The sequence below is a fragment of the Rhinolophus sinicus genome, chromosome 9 (assembly GCF_057876585.1).
Source record: "Rhinolophus sinicus isolate RSI-liver-muscle chromosome 9, RSI-T2T, whole genome shotgun sequence".
Taxonomy (NCBI): Eukaryota; Metazoa; Chordata; class Mammalia; order Chiroptera; family Rhinolophidae; genus Rhinolophus; species Rhinolophus sinicus.
Window position 1 is genome coordinate 25053038 of NC_142509.1, and position 25944 is coordinate 25078981.

The 25944-nt window shown below is 46.0% G+C and overlaps 1 protein-coding gene across 1 annotated transcript in view; it reads right to left on the reverse strand.

Moving 5' to 3' along the window:
* Window positions 1-25944, reverse strand: part of MYO18B (myosin XVIIIB) — a 242549-nt gene that overhangs the window by 43800 nt on the left and 172805 nt on the right. The window contains exon 39 of the mRNA XM_088800962.1: window positions 25242-25427. Within this exon, the coding sequence (XP_088657088.1) occupies window positions 25242-25427 (186 nt within the window). The remainder of the gene's footprint in view (window positions 1-25241; window positions 25428-25944) is intronic.

Below are 25944 nucleotides of genomic sequence, written 5' to 3' on the forward strand. Positions count from 1 at the left end.
ATAATCATCCTGCAAGTTAATTGTTTTAGTCTATTTTTAGCATGTGGTAATAGGCACAGAGAGACTCATCAAAGGCCCCAAAGGCACATAGCTAGAAAGTGACAGATTCAAACTCAGACTTGCCTGTTTTCAAAGTGTCAGCAAATCCCTGACTCCTCCTATCCATTTCTTTACCAGTGGCAGGCATGCCTAATCGATCACTGCACAGACCCAGGCAATCTGGGGCCAGAATCCACTTTCTGAACCAGCAAGCTAAGCACTTCATTCCAGTGCTGCCCTGTGCTCCATCGACCAGCATCCCCTGGAACTCCCAACTTTGCCACACTTTCCATGATCTCAATACTCCTGGGAATGCCTCCTGAATCCTCAGGGAAGACACATATTAGTTCATTTATTTGTTTTGGGGGAGAAACAGGGGGAAGGGAATTTCTCCTTGAAAATTGGTGAGTGCTCTATGGAATTACAGGAGGCGGCAGACCACCACACTTAGGGAAAGACCCTGGTGGGTGGGGACAGGGAGATACAAACTATTAACAATAAAGAAGCATCTGGAGAAGCACTGACTACAGAACAAGATGAACCCTGAAGCCCCTGTGTGAATTCTGAAGCACTACTAATCCTTTCTTACTTCCAGTTCCTTATCTGATGAAACGATAGCATTATTCTCTGACAGAAGGTTATTGCAAGGAACAAATGAAATAACGTAAAACTGCAGACATCTGGTATACCTAACACAGGGGCACATACGTGATAAATAACAAATGGTCCCATTTTCTGCGTTCTAAGTCAAGACTCCGAAAATATGAAGCCGGCGGATATTATACAGTGAAGACAGCCTCATTGTTCAGAAAATGAAGCCTGAGAACCTGATGCATTTTTGTTGAAGCCAAAACGATTTAATACAATGCGTCGGAGGAGCCTGTATCCATCAGGAAAATAGAAATCGCTCTAGATTATTCAACCAAAGGAATTTAATACAGGGAATCGGCTATTCCCAGGTGATGGAAAAGATGAGAAGGTAGGAGAGATGATAGCAAAGCAGGAAAGTACTATCAACCTAGGGCTGGCAGGAAAAGCCAAGAAGTTGGGCCATCCAATGGGAGGTAAAACCTCAACAGGGATGCTTGGGAGAAGCTGGCTTCATGGAGGAGGGGAGTCTCTGATGGGACCCGGAATTACAGAGGCTCAGCTGCTCAAGGCAATGCAAGGAAGGGAGAAACACCCTGGTATCTTCCCTCCTCCTGTCTTTCAATTGTCCATCACTGCCTTTCATTGGCTGAACCTACCAGATGGGAGCTGGGAATCATAGTTTCCCGCAGTTCTGAGTCGAGCAGAGAACGGGCAGGAATGGATCTGAGAGCAAAACAGGAGAAGGACTGGCAGACAGCACAAGAGCATCTGGGCTCAGCCAGTCTTCATTATTAGAGACAGACAGTGTGTTTTCAGCTTGTAAAAATTCATCGAACGGTACACTTACAAGATTTGCACACTCTCCTGTAGGTATAGCTCAAGGAAAATGTTTTAAGAAATCCAGAACTATAATTTTCAAGTATTATAGAATCCAATGCTGGACGGCAAACCCTTAGTCTATATTAGTGATTTACTACTATGCGACAAATTGCCTCAACACCTAGTGTTCTGAAATATCAAACAGAATTGAGCACCTCATGGTTTTCTGTGGGTCAGGAATTTGGGAGTGGCTTATCTGGGTGGTTCCAGCGCAGGGTCTGCTGTATAATAACAGCCACCAAAGATGTCCGCATCCTAATCCCAAACACGTGACTCTGTTAACTTAGATGGCAACGGGGATTTTGCAATTGTGATTAAATCAAAGATCTTGAGATGGGAAGATGGTCTTGGATTACCTGGGTGGGCCCTACAAGTAATCACAAGGGTCCTTGTAAGAGGGAGGTGAGAGGGGCCACAGCAGCAACGGGTGATGGTGTCACAGATAGGAGTGACGCAGCCAGGAGCCAGGAAATGCTGGCTGCCTCTAAACGCTGGAAGAGGCAAGGATTGGATTGTCCCCTGGGGCCTCTAGCAGGAACCAGCCCTGCTTGCACCTTGGTTTTAACCCCTTAAGACTCATTTTGGACTTCTGACCTCCCAGACTGTAAGAGAATACATTGTGTTGTTTTAAGCTACTATGCTTGTGGTAGTTTGCTGTAGCCGCAATAGGACACTACACATAGGCTCTTGTGATATTACAGTCAAGATGTCGGCCAGGGCTTTGGTTGTCTGAAAGCTTGACTAAGACGGAAGCATCCCTTCAGAGAAGGCCCACTGACGTGGCTGTTGGCTGGAGGTCTCCGTTCATGCTATGAGGGTTCTCACTGAGTTGCTTGAGTGTCTTCATGACATGGTGGCTGGCTTTCCCAGAACAAGAGATCCAAAAGAGAGCAAGGCAAACGCCCAACGCCTTTTACCACCCAGCCTCAGAAGAGATGTGTCATCATCTATTGGTGACACAGACTAACTCTGATACAAGATGGGCAGAGGCTACACAGGGGTGTGAATGACAGAGGCGGAATCACTGAGAACCATCGGGACACAGGCTACCACCGTAACATTGAAACTTCTTTACGTAGAGACCCGTCTCAACAGACTCCCTTACCCTCAAAGAAAATCCCTGTAGCCACCCTGAACATCTTCCCATTTCTAGGAACATATAAACATATGGATTGAATTGTGTCTCCCCCTGCTCCGCACCCCCCCACACACATAAAAGGTATGTTGAAATCCTAATTCCCAGTCCCTCAGAATGTAACTGTATGTTGAGATAGGGTCTTTATAGATGTGATTACGTTAAATGAGGTCTTTAGGGTGGGTCCTAATCCAATATGCCTGGTGTCCTTACCAGAAGAGGGAAATGTGGAAACAGACAAAAAGAGGAAAGATGACATGAAGATACACAGGGAAAACACCGTGGATAGACGGGGGCTTGGAGTGGTGCATCTACTTTCCTTTGGACTAATCCAAGAAATAGCGAAGATTGCCAGAAGAGCAGCAGAAGCTGGGAGAACTACATGGAGCAGTTCCTTCTCTAGCACCTTCACAGGAGCACGGCTCTGCCGACAGTTTGATTTTAGACATCTGGCCTTCAGGATGGTGAGACAATAAAGGTCTGTTTTTCCAAGACACCCAGTTTGTGGTACTTTGTTCCAACGGGCCTCAGAAACTCATGACACCATGTGACCTTCTGTTTTTCTTTTAAATACCATTCCAGTCATACACCACTTAACGACGGCGATACTGTGTTTCCCCGAAAATAAGACCTAACTGGAAAAGAAGCCCTAGCATGATTTTTCAGGAGGACATTCCCTGAACAGAAGCCCTAATGCGTCTTTTGGAGCAAAAATTAATATACGACCCGGTGTTATTTTTGGGGAAACACGGTATGTTCTGAGAAATGCGTCATTAGGCGATTTCCTCACTGGCAAACATCACAGAGGGCACTTACACAAACCTCCGTGGTCTAGCCTACCGCTCCTAGGTACAAACCTGTGCAGCACGTCACTGTCTAAAACAAGAGAGTAAATCAAGCACAGGAGAAAATGGTGCAATCAAGAGACGCAGTAAACATGAGATGTATGAGGCTGCTGCCAGCGTAAGGCAGCATACTGTTTTACAGCAAGCTTTTTTTGATAAGTAGAAAGAGCGCACGCTAAAATAATGATAAACAGCATAGTATAGTAAATACATAAACCAGTAGCACAGTCGTTTGTTATCAAGTATTAGGTACTGCACATAAGTGTACGTGTTACACTTTCATACGACGGGCGGTGCAGTGGGTTTGTTTACACGAGCGTCACCACAGACACGTGAGCATGTGTTACACGAGAACTTCATGACATCTACGATGTCATTAAGCAATAGGGATGTTTCAGCTCCAGAGAACCATCGTGCATGTGGTCCACGGGCGATCGAAACATCATTGTGTGGCATATGACCATCCTTGTCTGGTTCTAACAGAATTCACTATAGAGAGGTTAGAAAATAAAGAAAGTGGTCAAAAAAATAAATTACCCTAAGTCTGTTACATGGGGACAACCGCTCTTAATAACTATGTCAGTGTGTTTCCAGCCTGTGTTCATTAGTGCATACGTATATACTAGATACATCTGTTTTGACACGCACACAGGTAAAATAGGTTTATACCAGGGATGCCAACAAAATGTATATAAATAGACACTTTGGTCAGCATGGTTCAAGCAGTAGTTCGCCGTCACCAGAAGTGTGTGGACGCTGATGGGAACCATGCTGAGCACCTCTTGTCATTGCAGAAGTCAAACGTGACTTGTATTCATCTTTTGTTATCGGTATATAGTGAGTATTACAATTTTAATACAGTTTTCCTTTCTTAAAATGTGTGTACCTTTTTGTGGCACCCTCTGTATTAATTACAGGCAGAACAGATTTGGCCCCGCAGACAAGCAGGGGGCCTTGGAGCTACGAGCCCACCCTCAGGCCTGCCCTGCCAGGATTCTCCGTTACCTCAACACAGAAGAGCTGGGGCTCCGGGAACCTGCGTGCAGTCTTTCCTTTCCCTTCTCATTTTTCTGATTGTTTGAAAATGCCCCCAGCTATTACATGAGGGTCTGACAGCCTTTTGCAAAGCTAACACTTTAGGCAACTTGAACTGTTCAAAATCTAGATGATAAAGACCTGACCTGCAGGAAGTCTAAGATGTGTGTATTTGCTATGCTTCACACAGCACATAAACCTCTATGGACAACACACACCATATACTGGGGCCCCAACTGAGCTCAGAGCAGGAAGCCACGCGGCTGAGGTTACTCAGTCACTGGGTGACAGAGACAGAACTAGCGCTTGAGCCCCAGGTCCGCTCTCAGTTAGAACATGCATCCCTCTCTCCATTCTCTGGGTCACACCTTTTAGATAAGCCAATTTTGCCTAAACACTGGCTCCAGCTACTTGAGCAATGATGATGCCACGAACTGGGGCTCCAATGGTGAGAAAGGGGCTCTAGACTTGATTTTGGGGGTCCCAAGTGTCGCCTGGGTGAAGAGCGATGGAGGGCACAGATTTCTCAGCAGGCACAGAAGGGGATGTGCCTAAGGGTCTCTTGGGCCGGTGGGATGGGACGGAGAGGGGAGGCTGGTCAGGCTTTGAGCGGCCACGGTGCAACTCTGTTGTGCATCTTTAAGTCACGAAATCTGCAAATGGACAAAACGACACCAACAAATTCTCGGAAGTCCCTGGTAACTCTAGCTATTCAGAGCTCATAGCTTTCCCAGCCCTAAAAATCACCCCAAGCCTGTGACTTCTGATGCAGCATCTTCAGAAAGGGACAAAGACTATCACTGCAGTCCAACCCTCTCTCCTTTCAAGGTTGACACCCGCAGGGCCCTCACAAAGCCACCAGCCGAAGACAAACAACACCCCTGACCTGGGGTGAACTCCAAACACCCCGCTGCTCATTTCCCAGAGTCACCCACCTAATTTCTTCCTGAAAAAAGGAAAAAAAACACACCACCATTTCATTTTTCTGCTCTAACTCAAATATGACATATCTGTGCCACTCGATATTCCTGACAGAAGAATAATTATATCAACATAATTAAGTCTCAAATGCAAAAATTATCTGAACCACATATACCGACACTTCCCACATCAGACGACTATTGTTCCAGGCAGTAATTATCAAGCCACCTTTGACATGTCTTATTTCAATTTAAATGGAAATGAAGCTCATACATCTTCTCAGTCCACTAGCCCACATGATTGCAGAAATAGGGGACACACACTGGCCTTTGAAACTTCTCAAGTGGCCACTGGGTTTTATATCCAAAGAAGTTAGCGTGAGAACAATTTATTAAGTGCATCTGGTCCCTTCTCTGGGCCTCAAGTACCTCATCAATACAATGGGCTATTATCCTGTATCTTTCTCCTGCTCGTCTATTCATTATCATAAATTTAGTCTTCATCATCTTCTCCTAAGGGTTCTTGTAGTCTTAAACTTCCTCTCTTCGATCCAGCCCCCTTTCCATGCTGTATTCCATAATGTGTGCAAGGGAGAATCTCTTTAATCTGATCATGCCCTCTCCTGCTTAAGAGGTCCCATGCTTCTTCATTTCCCACAGTCCAAACTGTGTGGTTTAGCCTATTGAGCCCTTCACAGTCGCCCTCCCAACCTGCCCTCCAAAGTTCTTCTCCTCCTACTGCTCACACTCTGCACCCCACACATCAGTAACTCCCATAGTCTTCACCAGCTCTCAAACATGCCATGTTCTTTCATGCCTCTGTGCCTTTGCACCTACCATTCCTCCACCTGGAATGTCCTTCCCTGCTCTGACAAGTGAACTCCTATTCATTCTTCGAGACCCATTCCATAGTCACCTCCTCCATGATGCCCTCAATGAATTAGCCGTTTTCATCTCTGTGCCCCTAGCATTTGTACAAGCCACTGGGGTAAGCACATACCCCATCAGACCATAATTATTTTCTGACTTGTAATTTCCTGCTATATTGAGCTCCTTGTTTATAAGATTGTTCTCAGCCTTATGTCCCAAATGCCTAGTATAGTATCTGAAACTTAGAAGTCACGATATAAATATATCAGCTTTAAATTCTCCCCGCTCTAAATTCATGATATAGGCAGGATGTGGCAGCTCTTACCACCATGGGTCTTTAGTTCACACAGACATGGGCTTCCAATTCAGCTCCACCACTTATAGCATGACCACCACTTATAGCATGTCACCCACTTACCTGACCCTCAGTTTCTTCATCTATAAAGTGGGAATAATGACAGTATGGCTGTGCGATGGGACTAGTTGAGGCCTTATGGGTGGAAGATGCTTGACGCATTGCATAAAATGTAGCGGGTGCTCAATAAATATCAGCCCTCCTTCCTGTTCTCAGAACTACTGCGTGAGAGCTTGTGAAATGTGGCAAGTTTACGGGGTCTCTTCTGAGTTGATGCTTTCTCACCCTCATCCCATCTCCCCTGGCCCTCTCACACTCCTCGTTTAGGCATCCAGTTCACTCAGCGCTGCACCCCATAATATTTGAATGCTCCAATCATGGTTCCTCCCAAATCCTTCCCGACCCCTCTCCCCCACAACAAGCTCACACTTTCTGTCCTACTTATTTGCTGCCAGGTCACAAGTCATGCAAACATGCCTGAGAATCAGATAAAATCATTATTGCCAATGTGCCAGGCCCCTGGGGTCAGGTTAAGCTCCATCCTGTTAGCATTCCTACGGGGCCAGGGCATCCCAGGAGAAACCAGGCTGGGGTTTCAAACTCTGCCTATGAACACAGGACTGGGACGATTGCTCCTGGCCTCACGTCATCCAGGTCAGCAGTGAGTAAAATGACCACATCCCAACAGCTATGCCAGGTAGGCACAGCCAGGGAGACACAACACAGGGGTGAGACCGAGAACTACGCCAGACTCAAGACCTGGAAATGGGTCCCTCATCTGCCCGACTCCCCAAGCACCAGTGAGCACATCCCAGAGTCTGCCCCCCAACTCTACAACAGGCATCAATGCCTCCCGTTCTCCATACAGAAGATCGCGAGGCTCAAATCACATTCAAGTGGTTTGTAAACTGTGATGAGCTGGATGCACACGAGAACATTACTTATCAGACTGCTTCTTCCTGCTCCAGAGATCCACTTCTCTGTTTTCAGGCAAATGTGATCCCCTCGTAATGACTGGAGCCCTGATCGGTGTTCTCAACTAGCCAAACAGCCATCACCAATGAACTCGAGGGAGCAGGGAGAAACAATCGCTCCCCGGGATATCAACCCTCATCCGTAGTCTTGTATTATTAGACACGTCCCCCCAAGAATGGATCGGGGAGGACATAGAATGGAGCTGCGGGCATCGGCAATCAATGCCCGCCCGAGCGATCCTGGCCTTCCCCACGCTTGGACCTGAGTCAATGCTGTCTGGCTGAGAAATGGACGGAGGCGAAAGAAAACAGTGCATGTGACATAAACACCAAAAGACACCGAAACGCAGTGTGCGACCGGGCGTGATAAGGACTGGAGATTAACACGACGGTTTCTAGATTTGATTGGCTTCCATCTGCTGATGTTACTACAGAAGCGAGAGGATGTGGCAGAGACACCACACCCTGACCTCGTAGTGGAAAGTGCCACCTATCGATGGGGAAATGGGCTGTTTGGGTAGTGACGACTCATTTATTCGTGCCACTTTTTAGGGGGAGGGTTTCAGATGCTCACGAACGTCCCTAATTCAAGGGCACCGCGTGGCTTCCTGAGAGGGGTCTGGGCGGATGTTTGTTTTCTGGACTGAAGAATATTGAACTGAAAAAAAAAGCGTTTCTCAACGTCAGCGTTATTGACATTGGGGGCCAGATAATTCCTTGCTGGGGGGAGGGAAGGTGGCAGTCCTGTGCATTTCCAGATGCTGAGCAGCAACCGTGGGCTCTACCCACTGGCTCCCGGCAGCACCCCTACCCACAAGTGAGGCCGATCAAAAATGTCTCCAGTCATAAAATATTCTGTAAGGGGCAAAACTGACCCAGTGAGAGCCAAGCTAAAGGCAGAAGGGTAGGTGCTAGATGTTACTTTTAAAAAGAGGCCGACTCCGGAGAGCTATGAATTTGAATCCTGAATGAACCACTTCCAGCTGCGTGACTTCATCTCACAAACCTAAACCTCCCGTCCATCAGCTCTAATGCATCTTTTAGAGCAAAAATTAATACAAGACCCGGTCTTATTTTTGGAGAAACATGGTATCCTGGTATCAAACTTCCCTAGCTATCTAGCCTTGGGCAAGTCACATCACCTTTAGTAAGCCTCTTTTTAAAAATGTGTATAATAGGGCTAAAAAAATTACCTCGCTCATTAGGTTGAAAGTGCAGATTTAATTAGGTGGTGCATAGAAAGTGCTCTCCACAGGGTCTGCCACAGACAGAGGGATTATTCATCGTGAATTTGTACCAATGAATGTGAGTTCCCAGGCCGCCCCTCCCCTGCTCCCAGCTGCCTCTCAGACGACAACAATTGTGAGCCTGGGCTCCCCAGCACTGGAACATAAAGATGTGGAGGCTCCTTCCATACAATTTTGTGATCTTCCTTTTGATGGAGTCTAAAATTATATCAGGCACTTGGCCACTCATGGTCCATTTATTCATTTATTGACTCAGCAGGAAAGAAAAACAACTGCTAAGTGGTGCGCGCTGTCTCTCTCATTTCCCTCCACATCTCAAGGTTACGGCCCGAGGCACGTGCCTCTCAGATGAAGAGCCTCATCAAGTGCTGCTCACAGCTGGAGCCCGCGGCTCTTGCCAGGTCTATTAATCCTGACCCCTCAGGCACTCAGGACCATCTCCTGCTTCCGGCTTCCATCCGGATGGCCTCTCTCTAGTTTTCCTCAGTTCAAGGACAAGCTCTCTGGCTCTCTCCCACGGCCAGGGAGCATGATAGCAACAGGCCCCAGAGGCTCTTTCTTCCAGGAATTACCTCTCTGGAGGCCAGACGCTGTCTTGGGAGAGACAGTGGTCTGGACCAGGCAAAACTGTCCTTCAACTGACTCCATATGTGTATATAATATGTATGTACACACACACACACACACACACGAGGTCTGCCAATTAAGTTCACGAACTTGTTGCCATGATGTTGCTAACCTTTTTAGATATCAGAGGGATTATTCACAAACTTTTTCCAAGACACTCCTTTAATCTCCTTATAAGGAACTGAGACTCAGAGAAGACAGGTGACTTGTTCAGGACACACGGTCCTTAAATGTTAGAGCCAGGATTTAAATCTAGCTCTGTTGTTTGTTACCTACTCCACTTTTTCTTCCAATAGATCATAGAGCAGGAGTTGGCAAACCACAGCTTGTGGGCCAATTCCATCCCCACTACTTTTTAAAATAAAGTTGTATTGAAACATGCATACTCGTTCATTCATGTATTATCTTTGGCGGCTTTTGCGCTATGATGACAGAGTTGAGTAGCTGTGACAGAGACGGTATGGCCCACAAAGTCTGAAATATTTACTCCCTGGTCCTTTACAGGAAATACTTACCAATCCCTGGCATAGAGCATCCAGTAACTACCTCAGGAGGTTTTGCCAGGCTCTCAGGAAGAAATGAAAACCATCTTATCTCCTGAGTTCCTTTCCTTTTGTTTGCTGAGAAGTGACATCAGTCTTCTTTTTTGCTTCCCACCCACCAAGCAATTAGCTCACAAAAGCAGAAACCTGAAGGATTCCCCGAGTGATTGTTTATAAACCTCTCTCCAGCAGAACCACTGCCAAACTTTAATGCAGAACCACTGCCAAACTTTAATAACAGCATCAACTGCGTCATCTCTCACCAAAAGCAAACAGGAAACCTAACTCTGCTGCCCAGCTGGGTGGATATCATCCATAGACAGCTGCAAATTGCCTAAACAAGGACAGATGTAGCTTGTTTGTGCCTTTCTTGTTCTAATTGAAAACTTTTGGGGGGGAAAGATGAGAATGTTAGGAAAATGGACGTGTTGATTCTAATTATTCAAGTGGGTGGCAGAGGTAACTTGCAGCAGGATGGGCTCCGTGTCATTTACCTGGCATGCAGCCAAGGCAAGGCTGGGGTGAGGGAATAATTGCAGTGAAGTTGATGCCCAGGACACTGAGCACAAATAAGGAGGCATCGATGAACCCCTGGATCACAAGATGGGATGCAGCATGTAAGGGACAGAATTCCCAGAATTGTCAAACTGGAAATGATTCAACCACGGGCCTAGGCTTAGACATCTGCTCTGAAGTGTCAGGCTTGCCTGCTCTTGAAGGAGCTCTGTGGTGCTCTCTGCTCTGGGTCTCACTCTTGTGATGATGCTGATGGTGGTGATGCTGATGGTGGTGATGATGATGGTGGTGGTCATGGTGGGGATCACGGTGATGGTGGTGGTGATGATGGTGGTGGTCATGGTAGTGATTATGGTGATGAGGATAACAGTGCTGGTTGTGGTGATGTTGGTAATGGTGATGGTGGTGATGGTGGTGATAATGACTGCTACGGTCTGAATGTTTGTCCCCTCCACTTCAATTCACATGTTGAAATCCAAACCTCCAAGGTGATGATGACATTAGAAGGTGGGGCCTTTGGGAGGTGATTAGGTCATGAAGATGGAGCACTCATGAAATGGTGCTCTTATAAGCCAGGCCAAGAGAGATCCCTAGCCCCTTCCACCACGTGAGAACACAGCAAGAAGGTACTAGCGATGAACCAGGAAGAGGGCTGTCACTAAAACGTGACAATGCTGATGCCCTGAGCTTCGACTCCCCAGCCTTCAGAACTGTGATCACTACGTTTCTGTTGTTGATAAGTCACCTCGTCTGTACTATTTTGTTATAGCAGCCGGAATGGACTAAGACAATGCGGATAAGATGATAGTAAGTTTTCTTGGTACCAGGCCATGCGATATGCATTTAAAAGCATCATCTCATTAAATCTCCCCACAATGTTGAGAGGGAGCTGCAACAATGATCCCCATTTTATAACAGAGACACAGGGAAGGTGAGTATCTTGACCAAAGTCACAGTGATGAAACTAAGATTTGCATCCAGGTCTCCTTATGCTTAGTTCTTGCCCATTCTGTCAAGCTCATTCTTCATTCAACATTTTTTTTTAATACGTGCCAAGCAATGTTCTAAGACCAAGACAAACAAATCTTTATTTTTTTCTTTCTGTAAAAGGCCAGATAGTAAATATTTTAGGTTTTATGGAACAAATGGTCTCTGTCACTCTCATCTCTGCCATCTAGTGTGAAAGCAGCCATAGACAACACATAAATAATTGTCACTGTGTCCCAATAAAACTTTACAAAAAACAGAAGGCAGGCCAGATCTGGCCCACAGACTGCAATTTGCTGACTCTCAGTCTAGACCATGGGATGTCAAGTTGTGTTTTGTAGGGTTGCCTCAGCGGTCCGGGGAAGTGTACGTACAACCTGATGGAGAATTCTGCCTGTATTTACCACAGAGCTTCATCGGCTGTGGATTTAAAAGGGATTTTGGCTACTTTAAAGATAAGGTGACCCTTCTGTAATCCAGCTATGGGGCAGCTATAGAATCAATCTGGAATACACTGGTATCTACAAGACTTTTGTTGCCCACAGACATAGTCATTGCTCCAACCCTGAAGTTGCTTCACCAGAGATAGAATTCCCACCAGCTGGAGGCAGGAGAAGGCATCAGATGAGATGAAGGAGCCCAGATACCATGAGGTTTGAGATTCTGTGACTGTGTGCGGAAGTCTTGAGGTATAGGGATATGTTCGTTCCAGAAGAGCCTGGCACCATGACATATCAGCCCTTTGAGACACTCCCAAAGCTTGGGGCTCTGTGACCAACCAGTTCTAGACTTGCCCAGGGTCTCAGCAAAAAGAGCCTTAGAGATTATCGGATCCATTTTACAGAGAGAAAAAGTGAGTACAGCACACGGGGAGGCACGCTCAAGGTCGTGCAGTCAATTGGGGGGACATGTTCCTCCCACAACATGAGCCAGTCCCTTGAGGAGACGCAACGGAAAATCAGGCTGCCCCTTCTGGCCCCCTCTTCCTCTCTTTGATCCATCCCATTCATAGGACACCCCAGCCTCAGGAGTAACAGAAAAGAAAACAAAGGAGGAAAAAGTCAAGTGGCAAGCAAGACACCAAGAAGAGAGGAGAAAATAAAAGGAATGTGGGACAGAGCAGAGAAACCAGCAGGGCTCAAGGCACGCCAAGCCGACATGGCCCCAGCAGCGGCCATCGGAGGGGTTGGCCTCTCTGGAATCTATTTCCCCTCCTTCTGGCACCGCAGTCCAGTTTTCCTTGGGGAAAACTCTTTTTCTCTTATTCTCTGTCCATGCCGGTAGGACAGGGCTGACTCTACTGCCGGATTCAGGGCTGGGCATGTATTACAAAACTGTCCTCCCTGAGATTGCATCCTTCCATCACTAATGCTTAGTTTAGGGATGGGCGTGTAACCCAAACCAAGTCAATCGGAATCAGTGAGAGATTCCATTTCCGGACTTTTGTTCGAGCTGTTGGTTACCAGGGGCCTTCTTATCATTGAGGTTGATTTGCTGGTCATTTTTCATCCTGACTGTTGCCTCGGGAAAGGGAAAGTCTGAGAATAGAGATGGAGAGAGAGAGAGAGAGAGAGAGAGAGAGAGAGAGAGATTCACCCAGTGGTGTACTGGTAAGTATTTCCAACTGGCTCTGGAGGTGGAAAAAGCCCTGGTTTGTAGCATTTGCCAATTTCCATGACATAAATTTTCCTCCAACAGCTAATGTCAATCCATCAACATGCCATCGTCGAACACAGAGTTGGGAAGAGATGTGCATAGTTAGCTCTGGTGAGCTGGTGCAAACAGGCCTCAGCACACTGGATTCAGTCCTTGAATTCCGCTGGGCCTGAACCCAGAGGTCACCAGACTTTTCTATTAGATAAACCCATACATTTCTTTTTGCTTCAGTTGATCTGAATTTTATTTCTATCACTGACAACCAAAAGAGCGGTAACTTAAAGCAGTTCACTCATTGTTTCCTACTGCGTGCACTTGCAATTCCAAACCAGCCAATTGTCCCAGTAAAAAACATTTTCTTTCCCACTGCTTGGTCTAGCTTCAAGGTCTGAGGTCTCCTCCCTTACTGTTAAAGCTCAGCCAAAAAAAAAAAAAAAAAAAGAGCACCACAAAGAGATGAATTACCCTTCAAACCAAATTATAATTTGGAAATGAATTTAGAATGTTCATTTAAGAGTCTGATTTGGGGCCCCCTGCATTTCTTCGGGACTGCTGTCTTGAAAAGATATCCAATTGTGACAATGATCATGCTTTCAATTGCGGAGATTAACCTTCCAAAGCCTCTCTGACATGCAATTAAGTAAAGCATAATCTCATCTAAATAATCTGAATTGGGTTTACTTGAATAATTTAATGCACACCTGCAACTTTCAATCAATATCTCCCCACCTTTCTTTTTGGTAAGTAATTAACTTTATGGAGTTAAGGCACTCTAATTTCCAGTCTAAAGTAACAAATGTTCAACTGATGAAGTCTCAGGGGACAAGATTAGTATCTGCTCTTCTGTTTGCCATCTCTAGACTCCACACATTATTTGTAATTGGTATTAGTAACTTTAAATTCTGATTAATTACCGGAGAGCCTGTTTTCAGTGCAGAAACCAAGCCACAAGTCAGGGAGTAATAGACCCAATTATTCCTAGGTAGGCTTTCGGTAATAGATTTTATTATCAAGATATCTCATCTCAGACGCAGAAGCAAAGAAACTCATTTCATTAGATGATAACACCTCTTGAATTGAGACAAGCACATTCACTGCTTGGGATCAAGACAGCGTGGAAAAATTCCGTTTCAGAAACGTGTGTGAGGCTGGTGGCACTGGGTCCTCAGTCCCTTTTTTGATCAAGTTTTTTGTTTTTAAAACAGAAACCTTTATGGGGGGGACAAAAAGACACAATGGTGCCTGGAAGGGGGAGTGATATAAATACCCACGTTTCCCTCCGTCAGCTCTCTGAGAATGTGGGAGCCTATTGAGGGTGGGGAGTGAAAGCAGCCTGTGAACAGAGAGTTTATAAACGTGTTGGGCCATTTGGATCATACTGAGTTACTGGAGCAGTAATTAGGAGAACTCCCTCCCTGTCAGCAAAGCCATAAAGGTGTTATTTACACCCAGCTGGTGGCCGCACATGCCCTTCATCTGGAATGCCTTTTTAAATACTTCAGCTCCCAGCCAAAATAATTCATCTTCATGCTCTGAAGTTCAGAGCCATTTGTGGGAGGAAAACACTGAGAGCTTTTTAAAATGAAACCCTTAACTCCCCGTCTGGTGGATGCCCCCAGGTAAGTGGTGGAAGGGGGATGTGTTCTGACCTAGAGTTTGGAATCATGGGTCTTTGGGCGGTCAAAAAAAACAAAACAAGAAGAAAACAAACATGAAAACCAAACAGTATCTGGCTTTGGGCTTCCTCAGGCCTTTACAATAAGTGGCCAGATTCTGAGAAGACAGGAGAAACTGGACAAGAGGGGAAGGTGGAGGAGCCAGCATGACGTCAGGGATAGTTACGTGACAGGCAGAGCTAGAAGCATGGCATGAATTACCGGCTTTAGGTTTTTTTTGGTTTTTTTTTTTTTTTTGAGTAGATGTGATCATGCCCAATTTACATATGAGGTGAAAGAACGTCCTCAAGAGAAGACAGAATTTGGATGGTGACGTAATTTTGTTTCAAAAAAGACGGTCAGTGAGCGAGGAGATTTGACTTAAGAGCCGTTTTTTTTTTTCTGTTTGTTTGTTTTTTTAAGAAGGGCACAGTTCACAGTGGCCCATGCGGGGATCGAACCGGCAAACCACGCTCTAACCAACTGAGCTAACCGGCCACCCCGCTTTAGAGCCTTTTGATGCCACATTTCTGCTCCTTCGCTCCCTCCCCTGCCACCAGCCTCCTAACCAGGGCACGGTGACCCCACCCCTAGGTGACACCAAGCCAGTGGTGTGGTAGAAAGAGCTCACACCAGCTTAGAAGAGCTGATTGCAAAATTTTCAGGAATCTCACGAGCCAGTTGTTAAACACGACTATTATTCAAGATTCAACAATATAAACTGACAAGGAAATAAACCACATTAAAAACAAAGGTAACACATGCTCCAAACACATGGCTTCCTAATTATTTTTACCAACATTTACTATTCTCTATGCTTGTGAAGTCATTTACGACTTTCCTGGCTGTATGGTGAACACGCTGTACAGTCACACACGGATAACAACATTTTGCTCAATGACAGACCACATATATGATGGTGGTCCCCTAAGATCCTAATGGAGCTGAAAAGTTCCTATTGTCCAGTGACATCAGAGCTGTCTTAATGTTGTATTGCAACGTTTCACTCACGTGTTTGTGTTGATACTGGTGTAAAAAAAAACTTACTGCGCTGCCAGTTGTACAAAAGCATAGTACATGCCATCATGGACAGTATGTAACATTTGATAATGATAATAAATGACTACTTGCTACACTCTACGTTTTATTGTTACTTTAGAGTGTACTCTTTCTACTTACAAAAAGAAGGTTGCTGTAGAACGCTGTGCTGTGTTATGCCAGCAGCTGCCTCATACATTTTGTGTTTAGTGTGTCGCTTAATTGCATCATTTTTCTCTTGTGCTTGATTCAATCTCCTGTTGTTTCGCACGGTGAATGCTATCTAGCTTAGGCGCAATAGGCTGCATCATACAGCCTAGGTGTGTAGAAGGCTTGACCATCTAGGTTTGTATAAGTGTACGCTGTGATGTTTGCACAACACCTGAAATTGCCTAACGGACATATTTCTCAGCATCCAAATGCACCCCTGACTTTAAGTGCCGCATGAGTATATAATGGTGTGCTACTGCGTCTCGTGTCCCAATTCCACATTCATCGACCTCATGTTGTTAGCTTGAAATGAGTCCTAAGGGGAAGATTTACACCACAGACATGGGCAAACACTACAAATCAGGACGTTGACGACTCGCTCACATGCTGGAGAGCTGGTTGTCAAGCACTTACTCGCATCCACGTGTCCCAGGCTTTGGTCCTGATGGTCCGGCAGAGCGCTCTCAGATCCAAATTCACTCTAACCTCGTAATCACATCAATGGGAGGTTTTCTCCTCACAGGGAAATTCACTAATACAAAAGGCAGATAAGGCCCTGACAGCTGGCCCTTCATCTGGTTTAGGCCTCACATTTTTTTCATTGTTTTCCTCTGGAAGGTGGAAAATATACCCCCAAAGTAACACCAAATAAATAATTCACGGACCATATATAATTGATGCTGGATTTAACAGAAGTACAGCCATAAGTGGTTGTCTATTAACTATTGATGACTTTGCCCCGGCAGCTGACAAGCCAAGCTCAGTGAGGAGATCACACCCGTGCTCCCATGTTTTATTTAAACATTATTAAAAGTACACAGTCTGCAGCAAGGCCTTCATTTCCATTCAGAATTAGATTCTGCTGTGAAGTCGCCTCTGGTTCTGGGAAAGGTTGGGATTGAGTTTTGTTGGAACTGCTACTGTGTATTTTCTTTGTGGGTAGGGGTTCAAGCTCCTGCCTCCTTATGTCTTTGGATTTCTCCCTTCCTGATGTGCCCTCTCCTTTCTGTGACCATGGGCTTATCATGTCAACCCTCTGAGCCTCAGCTTGGTCATATGTCAAATGGGGAGTATCATAGGTGTTATCTTCAGGGTAATTGTTAGGATGAAATCAGATCAGTGATTCTTAACAGGGGGTGATTATGCTCCTGGGGGTCATTTGGCAATGTCTGGAGATATTTTTGACTGCAATGATTTTTGGGGTAAGTGCTACTTGTATCTAGTGGGTAGAGACCAGGATGCTTCTAAATATCCTACAAGGCACAGGACAGCCCCCACCACAAACAGTTACTCAATCCAAAATGTTAACAATGACACAGTTGAGAAACCCTAGATTTCAGAATCAAAAGCAATATTAACTTTTATGACTCACTTAAAAAACTGTATTTGAATGAGTAAATACGATGTGTCTAAAACTTATGAGTAAGAGGGCAGACGGGTGGCTCAGCTGGATAGAGCGTGAGCTCTGGGCAACAGGGCTGCCGGTTAGATTCCCACGGGCCAGTGAGCTGCGCCCTCCACAACTAGATTGAAGACAACGAGCTGCAGCTGAGCTTCTGGAGGGGCAGCCGGATGGCTCAGGTGGTTAGAGTGCGAGCTCTCAACCACAAGGTTGCCGGTTCGACTCCTGCAAAGGATGGTGGGCTGCGCCCCCTGCAACTAACAATTGCAACTGGACCTGGAGCTGAGCTGCGCCCTCCACAACTAAGATTGAAAAGACAGAAACTTGACTTGGATGGAACTGATGGGTCCTGGGTAAAACACACTGTTCCCCAATAAAAAGTCCTGGCAATATCCACTGTTCCCCAATAAAGTCCTGTTCCCTTTAAAAATAATAAAATAAAATAAAAATAATAAAACTTATGAGTACGAGACTGGGTTTGAGTTGGTCAGAACTGGGTTCAAATTCTGACTCTGCCACTTGCTGGAAATTTGATTCTGGGGAAGTTGCTTTAACTCTGCAGCTTTTAAGTTCTTTATTAGTAAAACAGTGACAATTACTTCAAAGAGTGAGGCCTAAATGAGACGCTCATGCAAAGCACTTAGCCCAGTGTCCAGCACGCGGTAAGTGATAAACAAATCAGCCTCACACTCATCAACCACCATGGATGGGATGGGCTGTGAAAGGGAAGCTGGTAGACTTATGATAAAGTTTAAGTAGAGGGAGTAGTCAGAGTCCGAAGAGGAATAAGAGAAGAAAAGAGAAAGAAAAGCAAAGCAGCATCTATTAAGTGCCTACTGTGTGCTATCACATACATCATCTTTGGCACTTTCACATACATCATCTCATTTAATCCTCACAGCCACCCAAAGAGATTGGCTGCACTATACCCCCGTTTTATAGATGGGGAAACTGAGGTTCGGCAACGTTAACTTAGCTCCCCAAATTCTCAGACTCCAGGTCCAGCACTCTTTTGACCACCTGTAGTGAGCTGAATAGCTTCCCCCCAAAATTCATGTCACTTGGAACCTCACACTGTGACCGTTTTGGAACTAGGGTCTTTGCAGATGTAATTAATTAAGACGAAGTCATATTGAATTAGAGCGGGCCCTACCTCCAGCGACTAGTGTTCTTATATGAAGAGCAGAGGGTATAGAGACAGAGAAGAGAAGGCCATGTGAACATGGAGGCAGAGATTAAAGCCATGTTGCCACAGTCAAGAGCACCTGAACCCACCAGAAGTTGGAAGAGAAAGGAAGGATTCTCCCCTAGAGCCTTCAGAGGGAGTGTGGTCCTGCCAACATCTTGATTTCAGACTTATGGCCTCCAGAACTGTGACAGAATAAATTTATGTCGTTTTAAGACAACCAGTTTTTGGTAATTTATTATAGCAGCCCTAAGAAACTAATGCACACTCTCCTCTCAACATGAGTCAAAACAATTCTGTAAGGGAATGAGAGAGAGAGAGAGAGAGAGAGAGAGAGAGAGAGAGAGAGAGAGAGAGAGAGAGAGAGAGAACATGTCCGAATCTAGAAAGTGAGAGGTAAAGAAGAACAAAGAAGAGGGCAGGTTAGGGGTGGAAGGGATTTTGCAATTGGCATTCAGTGGGGGAGCTGCAATGAGAACAGAAGAAAAGAAATGAAGGAGGAGGTGAAGAGTCTGTATTTCTATTCCTACATGTGATTTATCTCTTTCTGGAAACCTGGACATTGCCTGACACACAACACGCATTCACTAGACATTTGGTGAATGCAAGTGTGGGGAAGTCACAATGAACATGATCGAATGACTGTCCCCCCAAAGCTGCCAGCCAGTATGGCTTCATCATATAAGAAACTTAAATGATGCATCCTCCACGCAATCTTCTCCAGTTCTCCTGGTTGTCCCAAACCACTTCCTCCTTTGCCCACACACCCCATCTTGCATCTGAATTATTTAGGGCCCACATGGATCTCCTCCTCTCCGTCTTGAGCTCTCCAAGGGCACAGACCCTGGTCCATTCATGTCTGCATCACCCTTAACATCAGGCACAGGACCAGGACGCAAACTAAAAAGTATGTTGATCTGAAAATTCCAATTTTTAAGACATCATTCTTGAGCTGTTTCTCTTAAGAGATAACACTTCAAAATGTTGAGGAAACTATTCAGCAAACGATTCCTGAGAATCCACCCTACGCCTGACCCTGAACTAGAGGCTGAAGACCCAGAATCAAATACAACCCCACCCCTCTCTCAGGGGCTGTCTGTCTAGGAAGAATACAAACAGTTGTAATAACTGGATGATGCGCGCATGGATGGGGCAGACACGGAGGGATGTGGGAACACAAAGGAGGCGTTTCACGTCGTGAGGGGTGAGGGTAACAGTGAGGGCTTCCTGGAGGGGAGATCCGATCTGAATGACGAAGGTTGAGTAGGCAGGCAGAGGATGCATGAGAACGAGGTGATAAGCCAAGAAATAACGCCGTGTTTGGTCCTGAACAATTGCTTGCATGTCTGAGTAGAACATGAAAGGTGATGAGAGGCAGACACTCAAAGGCAGAAAAAAAATCTACCAAGGCTAGATTTCAGCAGCTCTGGGAAGGAACGGGGACTTTGTTGTGAAGGCAAGAGAGCCATAGAGGATTTCTTAGCAGAAGAGTAACACAGTAAGATGGTCCCTTCTGGAAAGATCTTCAGCAGGACAGAGTGAGAGTGGAGGACAAATGGTGACAAAAGTTAGAAGATAACTATAGAGGCCAGAGGGGTTGGCATTTAAATAAAGACATATGAAGCAGGGATGAGACAGGAGTGGACGGATTTGAAAAATACCTAAATAGGATAAAATCAGCAGGTTTGATTGTCGTTTGTGTGAGCCAGAGAGAGAAAGGCACTGCGATTTCTAGCTTGGGTCACTCTAAGAGTGAACAGAAGCGTCATCTAAGTTTTTCAAGACCTGGGAAACTTTCCCCTGGCTCAGGGGCAAGTTGAGACGAGAGAGTCAGGCCAAGGCAATGAGGGCAAACACAACAGGTACAGCCTCTGAAACAGGTGCTTTGGCTCAAAGCAGGCAGAGGGCAGGCCTTCCTGTCACCTTTAGCCCTTTAGCTGTCCTTGACCTCCCCTGGATACCCTGGGAACAAGGTGGTTTCCACTGGGTTTGGTAACTACTGAAAAACAACAGGGTATGAATCCACAGATGAGCTGTCTCATCGCCCCAGTGACAAAGGGACTTGAATGATTTAGAGCCAGAATATTCTTTTTCTCCATAATGGCTCCTGGAGTCGCCAGGAATAGTACATTTACTAAAATTAATGGCAAAACCTCATTTTTCTTTTTTCCGGGAAGAGAAGTTCCATCGGCAGGGTAATTGATCCTGATCTGGCCGCGCCGGTGCGCCAGCTAGGGGTGTAAATCATTCACACGAAACAACTTGCAGCCCTTTAAACCAACACCAACAGTGACAAATGGCACGGGCTGGGGACAGGCGGAAAAGAACACGGAGGGGAGATCCATCAACATCCTTCTCACTTCTCACCAGGGCCCAGAGTGCAGGATCCTATTTTTTTTTTCTCGTCTCCCACAACAGTGCCATTTTTCGGCAGCATTGGGTTGAAAGGGCAGTGTGGTGTCACAGGGTCAACTTTAGAGTTGGACATACAGGGCTGCGAATCCCAGCTCTGCCACTCCCGACTCGTCAGCCCTGGGTAAGACCTCACGGGTCCACACCTCCATATTCTCCACCTGCTGGGGTTGACATAAGCGTGAAAGAAGATGACATCTGCTAAGGGCCTGAGCTTAGAGCCACTCAATCAATATTTGTCCAGGGAATGAATGAGTTCATGAATGAATGTATGCATACGTGGACTGGGGAATTAGGAAACTCATTCTATCCCTCCCAGAGATTTGAATTTCATAAATAGAAGGTGAAGAGGGCAGTGCTTTGCCCAAAGATGGTTTGTGGTGGTGACAGGGGGGCATGATTCCCCAAATGCCAGTGTACAGACAGCTTGTCTTGCCCGTGAAAGCTCTGAGTGCCTCTTATAAAGTATAACATACAGGAGCAATGACCTTAGCCATCTCTTTCCATTCAGCGTAAGCTCCTTGAGGGCAAGAGTGTGTCTTGTTCCAGCCAGATCTCCGGCATCTGGCATGGGGCTTGGCCACAGTGAAAACTAGGAATACTTATTGCATGAATGAAAGATCCAGAGCCCTGACTACCTTGCAGGCTTTTGTGAGGTTCATAGAGAATGCACGGCATGGAGCAGCCGCCCTGTCTTACAGGGAGGTGACAGAGGAAGGCACACTGGTGACATAGACACAGCTCTGGAGAGGTGAGATGACATCTCCTGAGAAGCCTGTGAAAGTTCCAGGAACCAACACCAATGGGAGGGGCCTTGGCCACAGGGTTCCTCTTAAAATGATATTGCTCATTGAACTCTCTACTGAGCTGGGCTCTGTCTACCTCGTCAGCGTCTACAAAGCAGGGACCTTAGGATTCATTGCACCTCCCCACCAACACCCATCCCTGGGCCATGCCCATAGCAGGTGGTGAATAAATATATGAGGTCTGCCAATTAAGTTCGCGAACTCATCCTAGACAAAGTGCTACATACTTCATTGCTGAATATCACTATGGTCACCTTCAAAGTACTCCCCTTGGGAAGCTATGCCCTGGACACACCAGCACCTAGTCCACCCTTCAAAGCAGTTTTGGAACTCTTTTTCTGGAATGGCCATCAGAGCTGTCGTCGTATTACCCTTGATGTCCTGAATGTCATCAAAATGTGTTCCTTTCAATATTTCCTTTATCTTCCGGTAAAGAAAGAAGTCACTGGGGGCCAGATCAGGTGAGTAGCGAGGGTGTTCCAATACAGTTATTTGTTTACTGGCTAAAAACTCCCTCACAGACAGTACCGTGTGAGCTGGTGCATCGTCGTGATGCAAGAGCCATGAATTGTTGGCGAAAGGTTCAGGTCGTCTAACTTTTTCATGCAGCCTTTTCAGCACTTCCAAATAGTAAACTTGGTTAACTGTCCAGTTGGTGCAAATTCATAATGAATAATCCCTCTGATATCAGAATAGGTTAGCAACATCGTTGCAACAAGTTCTCAAACTTAATTGCAAGACCTCATATATCGAATGAATAAATGAGTGATATAAGAAAAGACGACATGTTCTCTTCTCCCACTGGAGATATCCCAGGGCCCAAAGGCCAGAGGCATACGTATTTGAAGGCCAATAGGTTGGTGAGTTTGGCACATCTAGGTCATTAGGAAAGGTGTGCCAGACTGACATTGTCCCTTTGAGACTTGCGCACCCATACAATCACTAAGGAAACAACCAGCTGTGCAGGGTCACGGTAGGATACCAGCAAAGCAGCTGCATGCCCTGCTCTCCTATAGTGGGGGAAAGGGTGCCCCCCCACCAAAAGTTATGTCTACTGGAATCTGTCAATGTGACCTCATCGGGAAAAGGATTTTTACTGATACAATAAAGAGTTTGAGATGAAATCCACCTGGACTTAGGGTGAGCCCTAAAGCCAATTACAGATGTCCACGTGAGATGATGACCACGTGAAGATGGAGGCAGAGATTGGAGTGACACAGTCATAAGTCAAGGAACACCAGAATTTGGAACAGTGAGGAAGGATTTTCCCCCAGAGCCTGCAGAAGGAGCTTGGCCCTGCCAGCACCTTGATTTCAGACTTTTGGCCTTTAGAACTGAGAGAGTAAATTTCTATTATTTAAAGCCACCCAGTTTTTGGTAATTTGTTGAGGCAGGCCTAAAAAACAAATATACCTCCCAACCACAAACACACCAAAATAAAGAGAACAATTCAGCTTTGGTAAGCTTACCCAGAATCTTGCATTCAGCAAACGGAGAAGGATGCAGGTCTAATTTCAGCAAACATGAAAGCTTTGTGTTTTATAGTTTTGTGTTGTTTCTATTTTGACTCATGTATTTTGACTCACTATAGTCTTTTCAGTATTTTAGGACTTTGAAAGATCTTAACATGTCCCTGGGAATGGGGATGGGAAGAGGAAAGTGAGCAGAGAGGAGAAGAGAGAAGAAAAAGGGAAAGAGAAAGACAGTAAAAGGAGAGACGGAAAAAACCCACTACTTGATCAGGCCAGAACGCCTGGGTGTCTGGCCAGTTAAAAAAGACATCAGAGGAGAAAGACTGAGGATGTTCTCTCACTCCCAGTCAGAGCTGGCAGGAAGGGAGCTCAGCTGCAAGAGAAGAAGGGCTGGTTAATGAGGAAGTTATCCCATCAATTGGAGGAAAGCTCCTCTTTCTTCCAAGGCCATGGCGAGGTGTGTGTGTGTGTGGGGGGGGAATGGAGGAGCTGCCAGTCATGGGTCTTGGACTTTGTCTGGGAGGCCAGGTCTCTTTGTGGAGCCTCACCCCCCACTTCCCACCCCGACACACACACATAACAGCCAGCCTGCTGGCTTGTCAAGGGCAAAGCTGATGGGAATGACATTGGACATGGAGGCAGTGGCCAGAGCAATATACCTACTGCAGGGTGGTGAGTTGGTGACACCTGTCACAGAAGCAGAGTGGACAGGGCAGGAAGGAGCTAATGACTGTGGCTTAGAGACCCCTGGGCCAAGCCTTGGCATGTTGTGGAGCGTCTCAGTGAAGGCTCTAGGGTTGGGGGCAACATGGGTGCCAGATGCCTCCTGCGTCACAGAAGCAAAAACCTGGAGTCTTAGGACTATGTGGCCTCATGGGGAAAACGAGGAACAGACTAGGCTGTCTCATATGCTCTGTGAGCCCTGCAGGAAACTGTTCTCAAAAAACTACACTGAATGATGGAGAACCTTCCCATTGGGCAGGAAACAAATTTGAAAATGTTCCTTGGATCACACCGGGGAGCAAAGCATGGCTTAGTGACGACAAGCAAAGACGACAGAGTTGCACAGACCTGGCTTCAAATCCCTACTAGCACGTAGCCTGGAGCAAGTGAATGCACCATAATGAGCCTCATTTGGCATGTTCATGTCCCTGTGCCTCAGTTTCCTCATCTGTCAAGTGTTGATAAGAAGCGTACCTACCTCGTAATACTGAGAGAAGGATTTAAACGAGAGATGTTTAACCCAGAACATGGCATATAGCAACTGCTTAATAATGATGGCTTTAACCTTATCATTTATATCTTTGTTGTTGCTATTAATAGTCCAGAAACAACACTGACATTTACTAGGTGTGACCCTAGACAAGTTATCTCACCTCTTTGAAGCCTCAATTTCCTCATCTGTAAAATGGGATAATAATTCTGACTTTGCAGGGTAGTTATGACAATTACATATTATGGATGTTAAGACTCAGTGCAAGGTAGACACTGAATAAACGTTGATTCCTTCCTCTTCACATGAGGCCACCCTGCTTTTGGAGTGGAAAGTGTGAGGCAGGAACTGGAGACTGAGACATAGAGGCACTAGGAGACCATTCAGCAGGAGTGAATGTCATTAGTCCACTTTGGGCCCACCCCCAGAGTTTACAGCCAATGGCAGCGCCGTCTCTCTGCCCAACCCCTTCCAGTTTCTCCCTGGTTTCTCCCTGGTTTCTCCCTGTTTCCAGCCTACTCCAAAGGCCTGGTGGACTCACCTATGAGTCTCCCATTCAGAAGGAAGGAGGCCCTCCCCCATCTCAAACCTTCCATCACATGAGAACAAGCGCAGAAGATAGCACTAACCAGCTCCATACACCTCCGGCTGGCCTCCGCTTCCCGCTGCATCAGCTCTTCCATGTCTGCTTTCAGCTCCTCCAGGCGCCGCTGATAATACTGGCTGGTCTCCCGCTGCTGGGACTCGGCCATGACCGCCTGCGAGAGCTCCTCACCCATCTTGATCAGGCTGTCCCGAAGCCGGATCACCAGGACCTAGAGGGGGGTCAGAGAGCACACGCCCACCTTGGAGTTAGAGGCCAGGGACATGGCACAGGGGGCTCCAGGAAGAGAAATCCTTTGCTCAGTCTCTGTGTGCTTTTAGAATTGGATAATAATCCTGATTTCTGATACAAAAATGAAGACTTTATTATAAAGTCTAGGTTTTATTATAAAAACCTAGAAAATGACAGCTGCTATTCTGAGAGACAGTGTAAGCATATTGATGAGAGCCCTGCCTCTGAAAATGCTCTGGGTTCAAATCCCACCTCTACCTCTTCCTGGCTGTGTGACCTTGGGCATGTTATTGAACCTCTCTTAGAGACAGGAATAACTGTAGTTCCTATGTCCCAGGGATGCTGTCCGCACTGAACACTTAAGTTCTGCAGGAGGCTTAGCTCAGTGCCTGGCACAAAGGATTTTGGGATAGGGGTTGGGGATTATTAACATGTATAACAGCTTTTATTCATTTCAAGGTTTGGGAGGTGGAGTGGTCAGTGGATAGAACACTACG